This window comes from Chelonia mydas, chromosome 16 (genome assembly GCF_015237465.2).
Source record: "Chelonia mydas isolate rCheMyd1 chromosome 16, rCheMyd1.pri.v2, whole genome shotgun sequence".
NCBI lineage: Eukaryota > Metazoa > Chordata > Testudines > Cheloniidae > Chelonia > Chelonia mydas.
Genome location: NC_057857.1, coordinates 7,242,003 through 7,254,595, shown reverse-complemented (window position 1 = coordinate 7,254,595; position 12,593 = coordinate 7,242,003). Strand labels below are relative to the sequence as shown.

At 42.9% G+C, this 12,593-nt stretch overlaps 1 protein-coding gene across 14 annotated transcripts in view; it reads right to left on the bottom strand.

Annotated features, from left to right (window-relative positions):
* The window catches only part of CACNA1B (calcium voltage-gated channel subunit alpha1 B), a 466,872-nt gene that overhangs the window by 61,114 nt on the left and 393,165 nt on the right, over window positions 1–12,593 (bottom strand). For 11 of the 14 annotated variants that reach the window (XM_043530418.1, XM_043530423.1, XM_043530432.1 and 8 more), the window contains 4 exons: window positions 12,414–12,419; window positions 6,684–6,800; window positions 2,907–2,972; window positions 2,222–2,313 (listed from right to left, as the gene is read on the bottom strand). In XM_043530418.1, the coding sequence (XP_043386353.1) occupies window positions 2,222–2,313; window positions 2,907–2,972; window positions 6,684–6,800; window positions 12,414–12,419 (281 nt within the window). The remainder of the gene's footprint in view (window positions 1–2,221; window positions 2,314–2,906; window positions 2,973–6,683; window positions 6,801–12,413; window positions 12,420–12,593) is intronic. The other 3 variants (XM_043530419.1, XM_043530428.1, XM_043530422.1) reach the window with 1 other exon arrangement.

Here is a 12,593-nt window from a genome sequence, read left to right as displayed (position 1 = left end):
TCCCTTTACAAAAACCATGTTGACTCTTCCCCAACAAATTATGTTCATCTATATGTCTGACAATTTTGTTCTTTACTAGTTTCAACCAGTTTTCCCGGTACTGACGTTAGGCTTACCGGGGTCACCTCTGGAGCCCTTTTTAAAAATTGGTGTCACATTAGCTATCCTCCAGTCATTTGGTACAGAAGATGATTTAAATGATAAGTTACAGACTACAGTTAGCAGCCCTGCAATTTCACATTTGAGTTCCTTCAGACCTCTTGGGTGAATGCCATTTGGTCCTGGTGATTTATTATTATTTAGTTTATCAATTTGTTCCAAAATCTCCTCTAATGACACCTCAGTCTGGGGCAGTTCCTCAGATTTGTCACCTAAAAAGAATGGCTCAGGTTTGGGGATCTCCCTCACATCCTCAACCATGAAAATTGATGCAAAGAATTAATTTAGTTTCTCTGCAATGCCCTTATCGTCCTTGACTGCTCCTTTAGCCACTTGATCATGCAGTGGACCCACTGGTTGTTCAGCAGGCTTCCTGCTTCTGTTCTACTTAAAAAGAATGTTGGCTATTACTTTTTGAGTCTTTGGCTAGCTGTTCTTCAAATTCTTTTTTGGCCTTCCTCGTTATATTTTTACACTTCGTTTGCCAGAGTTTATGTTCCTTTCTATTTTCCTCACTAGGATTTAACTTCCACTTTTTAAAGGATGCCTTTTTGCCTCTCACTGATTCTTTTACTTTGTTGTTTAGCCATGGTGGCTCTTTTTTTGGTTCTCTTACTATGTTTTTTAATTTGGGATATACATTTAAATGGAGCCTCTATTATGGTGTCTTTAAAAAGTTTCCATGCAGCTTGCAGGGATTTCACTTTCGGCACTGTACCTTTTAATTTCTGTTTAACTAACGTCCTCATTTTTGCGTAGTTTCCCTTTCTGAAATTAAATGCTACAGTGTTGGGCCACTGTGGTGTTTTCCCTGCCACAGGGATGTTAAATTTAATTGTATTATGGTCACTATTACCAAGTGGTCCAGCTATATTCACCTCTTGGACCTGATCCTGTGCTCCATTTAGGACTAAATCAAGAACTGCCTCTCTTCTTGTGGGTTCCAGGACTAGCTGCTCCAAGAAGCCGTCATTTAAGGTGTCAAGAAACTTTATCTCTGCATCCCGTCCTGAGGTGATATGTACCCAGTCAACATGGGGATAGTTGAAATCCCCCATTATTATTGAGTTTTTTATTTTAATAGCCTCTCTAATCTCCCTGAGCATTTCAGAGTCACTATCACCATCCTGGTCAGGTGGTCAGTAATATATCCCTACTGCTATATTATTATTCAAGCATGGAATTACTATCCATAGAGATTCTATGGTACAGTTTGGCTCATTTAAGATTTTTACTTCATTTGATTCTATGCTTTCTTTCACATATAGTACCAGTCTCCCAGAAATTAAGAGATTAATTTCAACCAGATTATTTTAAACTGCATGAGCAAACCAGAGTGAGCTAATTTCATGTCTGTCTGGCTGTACACACACTCCATTAATCAAGATCCTTAGCAGAATATCCAGTTACAAGCGTTACATCATCAGAATCAAGTTTCATTGGCTGACCAAAGCCTGAGCCCCTGATATTGGTGCTAGCGGCTTGAGGAAGCAGGAGCCTTATGCAAAAACTAACCATTTCTTGTGCATAACATATAGCACACACCGATGTCAGTGAAAGACACACAATAAAAGGTGAAGCTCCCAAATATTGAGGGTTTTTTTTCCTTTTGTTAGAACCACAAAAAAGGCAACAGACGGCTGAAAATATTGCTACAATTCACTTAAAAATGGATTCCTTTTCCAACGCGAAGGAGCCCAAGTGGAAATGGATTCATTCTGAACCACAAGCAGTTTTGAAATATGAATTTTCAAGTTGCTCATGATGCAAAAATAACCATTACGTTGAATCTCTCAGAACAGCAAAATCCGAGTGGCATAAACTCACATGGAATGAAACAGCAATCTGTGTGCAAAGTCTGGTAAATACATTTCCATCTGATGTGTACAGCTCTAACCATGAGGAACAGAAAATGGAGGGAGTTATGCTTCACTACAACTGCTGTGCTTGGAGGACTTACATAACTCAAATAACCTCAACAATTAAACTGGCACATGAAGACAGAAACTTATTTATTACTCATGTGGAAAGCCTAAAAGTTTGTAGATTTAATTTTATTTACCTGAACAATAGCATCAGGGCTTGCAAGAAAGTTCTGAAGTTGTTGTGCCGATTAATTGAGGTATCATCATCTAGTGCAATGTTTCCAAATACCTGCAAAAGAAAACAAAAGCAATCAGGACCAAATGCAGCCTGGTGTAAGCTCCCCTGGGAATCTCTGGTCCCAAGTATGAGAACGGCTCAGTGGGCATAACTGGGCATAAAGCAGATGTTAGAGAGGGTGGTAATGTAACTTGCATTGAGTCGACATTTAGCAGATGTGCAAAAGGGATGTAACATATACTGTGGAGGCAGGGGTGGAGCAGGAAAGATGTCAAACAGAAGAGAAGATGGCAAATGAAGCTGGCTGTCCCCAAAACTGATGGAACCAATTCAGCTTTAGCATAAGCAGGTGTAACTTTCATTGATTTCAATCAGAGTTACTTCCACTTAACACCAGAGCTGCATTGGATCCCCAAGGAATACCAGATGGAAAAAACACTCATTTTGGACACCCAGGGCCTAATTTGTCTGTGCGTCTGAGTGCTGTTTGGCACAGGACCTTGGGGTGGGAGCAAAAGTGGCTTCTCTGCACCTCTCCTATTCTGGAGCCTGGTGAACACTCTGAAATAGGCCCATAGCTTGTCTAATGCTCTGCGTCAGCAAGGCAAATCTTAGATTTTTAGATATTGAAGCCAAAATGTTACCTGCATGCCAATAATGGCATAGATGAAGAAGAGCATCGCAATGAGGAGACACACATAAGGCAAGGCCTGTAGAAAAACCAACAGGGTCAGCATTAACAAAGCAGGGCCACAGATTAGCCAACAGTCTTTATTCATTATTGGTTAGCCTGGTGCTTCTTCACACTGTGTGTGGTTTGGGTGAAAGCACTAGCAAGAGAAACTGGAGCAGTTGCAGCACAAAGGAGACCTTCAGAAGATACACAGCTGGCAGCAGGTCTTGCCTTATTACAAACCATTAGGATTTTTTTATAGAGTTAGTTTCCCCCAGTGTTATATTGCATACATATCCTTGTGAGTAGACAGAACCTACCCAGAGAGGAAGCAACAACAGACTGCATGGTGCATACTTTAGCTTAGTAATGACATACCTTGGCAGTTCTCAGGCAAAGTTACACAATGATAAAATAGCTATTTCTAAAAAAAATTTTTAAAAACTTAATCTGAGAAAAATACATCTACAAAGAAGCAAGCATTGGTTTTAATTGGGCAGAAAGTTACATTGGCGGGAAAAAGAAAAGTTTCCCAAGTTTTAGTGATAAATCATTAAGGGCTAGACCATGACTCGGCCTAGGTGCCCCCGCTGAGAGTTAGTACGAACCCAATCTGTGCAGGCCACCAGGACCTTGCATGTGGGTGAGCAGGTGCAATGTCCCTGCTCACTCCTCCCCCTGGAGCAGATGGGAGGGGAGGAGAATGGGTGGAGCTGCATCCCCTCAACAGGACAGCTAGCACCAGCACGGTGTGAGGGAAGAGAGACGTTGATAAGGGGGAGCTGTAGGTGCTCAGGATCAGGCTCTTCACTCCCCTGTGCCTATGTTTCCACCCATGTAAAAAATGGGGACAATAATATTGTTATTCGGAGGGCTGGGCACTCAGACCACCTCATTGGAGCTGTGGGGCGTGATGATCCATTCAGGCTAAACGAGGGAACAATTAAATGCCCCTTTCTTTAGTGAGAGCTGAAACAAGGGAAAACCATCACTCGAGGCCAGACCACATGCAGTCCTGGGCCATGCAGTCCAAGGAGTTTCCTGGGATTCCGGTAACAAATGCAGAGGTAGGAGACTGATTTGATTGCAGCCGTGGGTGAGAGAGAGAGAGGAGCAGGAGAAACACCTCAGAAGCACAGAGAAGGGAGCAAGGGAGCCTGACAGACTGCCAGGGAAGCACTTGTAGCATGACCCTGGGAAAGAGCTGAGAGAGAGGCCTTTTGGGCTGAGTGCCAGCTGGAAAGAGGCTTGGAAACTGCAAGCAAAGAACCTATCTCCTGTGTTTGATTCCTCCTGTGTTCAGGGAAACAGGCCTTCGTACATTCCTTGTAAGTAAACAGGATCATACCAATGAATATACTTGACTCCATTGTCGATTTCTCCTCCCAATGGAAACAACCTGCAAGACCCCGAAAATCAGTGAACCACTTAGGCCAAAGGGAGTAACAATCCTTATCTGCCTCAGGGTGGAGTTGTGAGGACATGTTCATTCATGTCCGCAGTGCTTACTGAGACCCTCAGATGGAAGTTGCTACAGAAGTGCAGTATATTATCAGCAGGCAGCGGACACACACTTTGGTTTCCAGGTCAAATCAATCGGTCTCGGATAGGGTCGTATATTAAGCAGAGTGCAGCTTCTCCATACATGGCCATCTCTCTTGCCCCCCAAATGTTTCGGGTCATCTGACTTTGTCCTGCATCATTACAGATGTTACTAGTGATCTTGCGACTATCCGGCTCTCTTAGAAGTCCAGCCAGAGTACTTGGCTCATGCAACTGCAGCTCTCTCTCTCTCTCTCAAGACCAGGCCAGGTGACTTGCTCTGTCTGTGGCAGAGGTTGATCCATCCAGACCCAGTGTCTCCTGAGTCCCACTCTTGTATTCTAACTACAAGCCCGTCCCTTCCACCATTCTGTGGGCACCGGCTGATTTCGGAGGAGGCACATTCTCAGTCCAAGGGTGGGAGATGTTCTTGGTTAGTTTTAAACTGGCTGCTGTAGCTATGATAGACTAAAACCCTCCCCCACCCAGCCCATGGATTGAATCCTTAAGGAAAGTGCTATCAAACAAACGCCATGGGGTGTTTATTTTAAAGCATACCAGCCATCGCAATAGACTCTTTAATTACATGGCCTGATACTTCGGTGAGAGCAGAAATGTTGAAGGTGTATTTGAAACCGCCAGCTTGCCTGCCCCACGGTTTCTCAAAGGACTTTAAATACAATCTCCTTGTAATGAACTCAAGTTCCAGCTCTCCAGGCTGCAGCCTGCACAGCCCACTGCTGCCTTCCTTCTCACATGCACCACGGAGCGTAGCGACACTGTCCCCATCTCCATCCTCCGACACCTCCCCATTTGTTTCCAAATCTAGTTAAAATGGCTCTCCTTGTTTTTAAATCCCACGGGCGGGAGGGGGCGGGGGGGGGGGGGGGGCTCGCTCCAGCCTGCCTCGTAACCCTTCTCCTGCTCTCAGGTCCTCTCAACAATCCTTTCCCACTTCCCCTAGCCCTCTAGCAATGCCCTTCACCCTCTCTTGCTACTTTTGGAAGAAGTTTCTGCTATCGGGAACATCCTGCCTCGCTGACTCCACGTCACATTCCAAACCGCAGTTAAAAACATGCTCCCTCTGGACTTCACTTTCCTTTTGCAGTTATTTGTGGATTAACTCTGTAAGGCATTTGCAGGGGGGCAGTTTGCATGGAAGGCCCTAGACAAAATAAACCTGTACTATTGTTCTCAGGGCAGCTCCTGCAGCACAAGCTTCCATGCAACGATCTAAAGCGGTAGCTGTAAGACCTCAAGCTAGAGGGAAGCTATAAACACAGTAGAAAGCCTGACAGATGGTACACAGAGCTGTACATCACACACTCTGCTACAACTCAGTGTGCACACCTAAGTCAGGGTGGGGGGAAATGCTGTTAGCTGCACGTGGATATGGGCTAATGGATAGGTCTGCCACGGATTCCCTGTATCTCTTGACATCTTTGTGCTTTACTTTCCCGACTGTAAAAATGAGGATCATGACACCTTTCTTCCTTCGTAAAGCACTTTGAGTCCTTGGCTAACAGGAGAATGTAAGCTCTTTGGGGCATCTTTTACGTATGTGTTTGTACAGCACCTAGCACCATGAGGCTGGGGCCTCTACCACAGTAGAAACAATCAGTAATAATATATGCAAAATATTATTATTGCAGATGGCCTGGTGCCTACACTAAGGCATCCCTATAGAATTTAGGAGAAAATGATAGCCTTCCTAGTCCACAGAATTTAATTAGAGCCCTTCTACAGAATTAAAATCAAAACAAGCCCCACTCATTCTCTACATTCTATAGGTTTTTGGAAAGCCCTACTACATTTTTGTAGGACCCTACTCTTTTTGCCGCTGTTAAATTCTAGAAGAGGTTTTGCAGCAGATAGAGCAGGAGACTGGAACGTTGCACTCCTGTGCTCTGTTTCTGTGTCTGCAACTGACTCGCTTTGGGGCTGATTTTCCAAGGTGTTGAAGGTTTCCAGCAGGATCCACTGTTGTCAACGGATGTTAGGGATACTTAGTGCTTCTGAAAATCAGACCAAGGAGGACCTTCGTCAAGTTAATTACCCGTTTTACAGAAAGGTTATCAAAGAATTGCCTTCTAGGGATGCTGAAAAGCTTAGTTCTTTAGTATTTGATGTCCTCAGCTGGAAGATGCTACAGAAGTGCAAAGCATTAACTGATCCCGCTCTGCTCTCGAGCCTGGCTGCCACTCACCTTAAAAGACTGTACAAATGTCCAGAGCAGAATGCGGATGGTGTAACCCTGGCGAAGAAGTTTGATGAGTCTGGCTGCCCTGAAGAGCCTCAGGAAGCTGAGGTTGATGAAGTTGTCCTGTGGAAAGTAAAGGTTTTGTGTCCTTCAGAAATTAACGCGACTAGAAACCACAGCCCGCAAAAAAGAAATTAAAATTACCGGCTTCACGATCTAAGCAGCAAATCGGCCACCAGAAAACCTTCCAAAAGAAACATTCGTCAGTGCAGATCACTCCACATGCAGTAAGTCTGAGAAAACCCCTCTCTACAAAAGCCCCTCCCTCAGCTATTGGGTAAATAATAAAAAGAAAAATTGCCCTTACACACTTTTCTTTGAATTCTTGTTTTCTTTATGCAAAGCAGGTCTTCCCAAACAGTTAAGGAAAGGTGATGGTGCATTATTATTATTTGCTATTGAGAGGGATTGTTTTGAAGTCTTGGGTGGGCTCATTTTATTTCTATTAGAGTGAATCCAATGTAAGCCAAGAGAGTCTATACCAGTGGCTACCATTAGCCTCTTCCGTGACAAAGGAAGAGATCAGCCAATCCACTTTAAAGTGCCCTCCTTTTAGAAATATTTACACAACAGGTGATAGGACAGGATCCTTGCTGACAAGCATTGCTGGGACATGATCATTATCTTTAGAAGCGAGATCGTTTGTAGACTAGAGTGAATTGAAGGAAGACTGAATGTTCAGCAGCAGGGGTTGCCCGTAGGAGCCTGCTGACTTATTAATGATTCATAAATATCCCTTTTAAGGTGGATCAAAAAAATGTCAGGGATTTTGATTTTCATTTGATTGTTTTGGTTGATTCTCCTCCTCCCTTTTCTTTTATTGACAAAAAAATAGCTCATATAACGAGCTACTCTAGAGGGGGGTCTTTCCAAAAGAAAACATGCAAAAGTTAAAATAGGAGGGCCGGGGGGAATCTAAATAGATTAAAAAAAAAATGTCCCCCTGCCTGCACTGATCCCAAATCTCATGAATGTGAAACTTTAACCACAAGAATTAATTTGACTAGATTAACTACATAAAATCTCACCTAGTATTAAGCGATGGAGGGGGTGACACAATCATAAGGAGGCCTTGTAGCTAAAGATGAGTCAGTATAGTCTTCCCCTTGTTCCATCCCCCCCACCCCACATCATCTTTTACCACAAGGTACCTGCTCAGATTAAAGTGACTGAACGCTCTTGTTAATTTGGGTGCATAGCTCATGCTGAGTTTTTAGGCGCTTGTTTTATCTATTAACTTATTTAAATGCCAGCTCAGCAATTGGGCCAATAGCGCTGCATTCCACCGATACCATCAACTGGTTCAAGAAATCAGTTTCAGACATGCACTTGTTTTGTGTTTAAAATGCAAGCAGCTCAGAGTTAGGCATATACTGTATGTCAGACTCAATCCTAAAATAAAGAGAAAAGAGAAAAGCACAGAGATGTTCAATGAAAGAGCGGACAACACACTCTACAACGGAAGGCAGCTCATGGCAGGCAAAACAGAAGGAAGGATTCTCCTGGGCTGCTCAAGGTTAGCAAAACAGAGAGGATTTAAAGATTATTTCTTAAAACTATACTTTTCTGTAGGTTACTGTTCCTTCATAAAATACCAAGCAGAGCTCAGCTCAGCATTAAAGGCCATCTATGGACAGGAGTCAGATTCTGACTGTGGTTACAGCAATGTAAATATATCAGAACTTCACTGATTTAATCTAGTCTTCAATCTAAACACACACGGTCTAGGCTTTTGAGTGGTCAGTTGCATCTGTGCATAGTGGGGGTGAATATCACCACTGGAATTGAGGCACACTTCATACTGACCTTGTGCAGGCCTGATCCAAAGCTCAATGACGTCAATAGGGGGACTCCACCTTATTAGCAGGTATTGGCTCAGGCCCCATCTGATGACATAAGGTGCATGGCTTTGAAGAATCAGGCCCTTAACTCCCATTGATACAATAGGTAGATATGGTGTGGTATTTGGGCCAGATCCTGCACACACAAACACACACACGACTAGCTCCTCATATAAGTAGTTCTGTGCACATCCAGTAAGTGTGAACAGAATCAGGCCCTGAGTTTATAAAACATTAGAAGTGCATTTATACAGCATTTCACCCCCTAAGGATTATTACTGCATTTACTTGGTAGTAAAAATGCTATAGTTTGTTTGTCCAGACTCCAGTTAGAACTCCCTCATCATCACAGGTAGCTGATATGATTAACATTTAATCATAGAATATCAGGGTTGGAAGGGATCTCATCTAGTCCAACCAACCAACCCCCAATTTTTGCCCCAGATCCCTAAATGGCTCCCTCAAGGATTGAACTCACAACCCTAGATTTAGCAGGCCACTGCTCAAACCACTGAGCTAGCCCTCCCCCCCTACCATTTGTCTTGATCAAAGTCATGGTCAGCATTGCATTAGCTAACTCGATTTTTCACTCTACGGGAAAACACAGGACAACTGTGTAATGGTAAGACGTGCTAGCTGGGGGAAGTACAGGTGAAAAAGGAATAAGATCTCTACAACATGAACCTGGTCCAGGATCGGATCTTCAAATGTGCCTCAGGGAGTTAGGCACCCAACTCTCATTGAAATTCATTGGGAGTTGGGGGGCTAACAACTTTCTGTTGTTTTTTTTTAACAGATCCAGGATCAACAGTTGCTTTTCCAACACACCTGCCACCATTTCACAAATTGTAATAAAATGAACAGCCCAGAGAGGGATCACTAGCGACCCAGGAAAATCCTACTTCATCAACAGTTACAAAGCTTTTGAGGGATGGTTCTCCATGCTATTCACTGGTTGGTAACATTACACACGCAACTATGACAATCAAAGGGGTATTGCGTGTGTGTTACCCCCCAGTACACTGTGTAGAAAACCTGCCCCTCGTTGGCAAGAGTGCCTCAGCAGTTATTAGAATTGCATGCAATTAAAGGGGAAACTCCACATTGCAATATTTCTTGTGCTCAATTGTTTTTGCCTTGATTTTCCTTCCAATTAACTATATGTGACATATGAATGTCATTCCTGTGGATTATTTGTTTCATTCTTGCTACCCCCTTTTTTCTGTTGCACAGGTGCTGAAGACTGACTACAGTGACATTATTTTAAAGTATTAGCTTTTACCCATTCCCATGATATAAAGTTATTTACTATATTTAAAAGCAGAAAAGTGACCACAAATATGGCATCCTGCTATTGTCCAAATCTGCTCCTTCTGCATCTACAGCACCATCTTGGCTTCATTTGCAGACAGCTAAGCTGTTGGCAGTGTCAGCAGAGGCAGTAAAGATGCAGAAAAGCAATCTGTATTTTGTTCTGCTCTGGGTATTGGCAGCAAAACTACTGGCTAAGTTAATTCCAGACGCTTTTATTTGAAATGGCAGTTGTGACGCCTTATGCCACAACTGAATTCGTTCCCACGGACTATCATATCGATGTTAGTTACATCTAACAGAATGATGAAATCAGTGAAAATGACATGAGTGGGCTGCAGATGGCTGCTTTTTTCTTTCAGCTAACTTATGTCAAAACTGAATTTGGCCCAGAGATATAACAGAAAACAAATGGACTGTAGCTTTAGGGTATGTCTACTTCACCGTTCGAGGTGTGGCTGCAGCTCGGGTAGGCATACCTGCACTGACTTTAGCCTACCATGGATAAATACAGCAGTGAAGATGCAATGGCTCAGATCGTGGCATGGACCAGCAACCTGAGTATGTTGCCTGGATTCCAGATGGGCTTGTACGGCCCATGCTGCTGCCGCTTCACTGCAGAAACGCGATCAGTCTTCCTTCAGATTAACGTTTTTTTCCAAAGCCATGCACCACATGTGGCAGGAATTTGGCCTTGAGGACAGAGGTCAGCCTTTGGGTCTTCAGTGCTGTGATTGGGATATCTCGGGGAGCCTTTACTGCGCTTTAGGGGTGAGAGTTGGGAACTAACATTTCCACTACATCACTAAGAATGAGAAGCAACAAAACTGTCTTTAAGTGTGTGAACAGTCTGAAATGTGCAGAGAGAAGGGTATGATCTGCCAAAAGGCACGTGACTCTATTAATATTAAGGGGAAATGACCATACCTTGGGTGAAGTCTTGGCTTCGTTGAAGTCAATGGAGAACGCTCACTGAAGTCAACAGGGCCAGGATTTCACCCTATGTACGCGTAGAGGGGGTTCTGTCATTTCAGTCATGTTGTTTCTTGTGGCCCTGATCCTGGAAAGTGAAGTCAAGGGGATTCCACCAGCATGGCAGGTTCAGCCCATGGAGGGTCAGGATCTAAACCACTAAGCTGCACCACGGGTAGTACCAAAGCCCACATTTTCAAACATGGGTGAGCAAATTGCACGGGAATAAATTGTGCACTCGCTTGTTGTACATTCATACCCTGCTTTTGCACACACAAATTGGGTAGTGCAATCATGGCCTTATACCATCACTGCTGTAATAATTCAAGTTACTGTAAAGCACATCAAGAACGCGCCTTTCAGATTTCACCAAGAAAAGTCTAGAAAGGCATCATTTGAACTTTACATTGCTTTTGCTTCTCTATTGCTTCCCGGAAGACAACTTCCTCCCATGACCCTGCATTAAATGGTTATTGAATGTGTGTGTTTGCACTCTGTAATGGAGGCCAAAGCTAATTTAATCTCTGGAGAAAACCACAACCATGCAACAGAAAGTCCAGATGGAAAACTAACACAGCTGAAAGGGAGGCTGACAGATAAAATCCATGTATTTTTAATAAAACCCATTTCCTTATCTGTGTTACTAATACCACCTGGGATTATTAAACATGGAATAGTTTTTAAAATGTATTTTTCACAATCTAAATGGCTTTCTTTTTGCATTTGCTCATCTTGGGCAAATAAAACGGTCTATGCTTGGATTTCCTATGAGCTGATGGGAGTTAGGCACCTAACGCTGATTGAGTTTCAAGGGGATTTGGATTCCTAACTCCTTGCAACCCCAGCCTCATTTATTTTGTTTAGAGCGGTTTCCTTTTGTTGCTAGTTACTGTCTCCTAGATCTCATGGGGTGGCAAAATGATAGCATGTTGGCTTTGCAGTGGACGTTCAAAGCCAAATAAAGTCAATGTTTTCACTAACCTCTTTTTACTTCAGTGAAATTAATTCTAGGTCAGCGTCACTAGAAATCTTTGCCTTTCAATAAGAGTTAACCAGTGAGTTTAAAACATCTGGCGTTGTCCTTTTAAATGGACCACTTCCTTTTTCACAAAGTCCAACAAATCTCAGTATAAAATAGTGGTTGCTTAGAACCTTAAATTTGATTCTATCACCTGCAAAATAAAGATTTCCCAAGCCAAACAATCTTCCCTACCCCAGGTCATATGAAAGCCGGTATCCTTCCAACTCTAATTCAGTCCTCCATGAAAATAAAGCAAGTGTCAGTTTCCCCTTTATCATTATCAAGTGAAACAACAAACAGCAAAAAATGGGCTATTGGTAACTTTATGTGCCTCATGTCACCAATTAGCCGAGGGGAAGAAGATGCACAAGAGAAGCCAGTTGTGAGGCACGCTGCAGACATACAGTGAGGCTTTCCACTAGTGCAATCAGAAATCTCATCAAAATGAAATAGAATTAAAAATAAAAATAATAAAACAAGAGAAAATAAAAGCAGAGAATTAAATAATTGTTTAAATTCAATGAAACCAACCGTGTCCTATATGTGATGTTTTCATGGATGAATATTTGCAAGATTATTTACAAATTATTTTTTGAGCAGCAGGTGCACAACATACAGACGGAGACATGGTTTTCGCATTGTATGTTGATTGGATGGCGTGATTCAGCAGGTAGGTAAAGAAAATAAAGAACAAAAACAGAAAACAAAAGA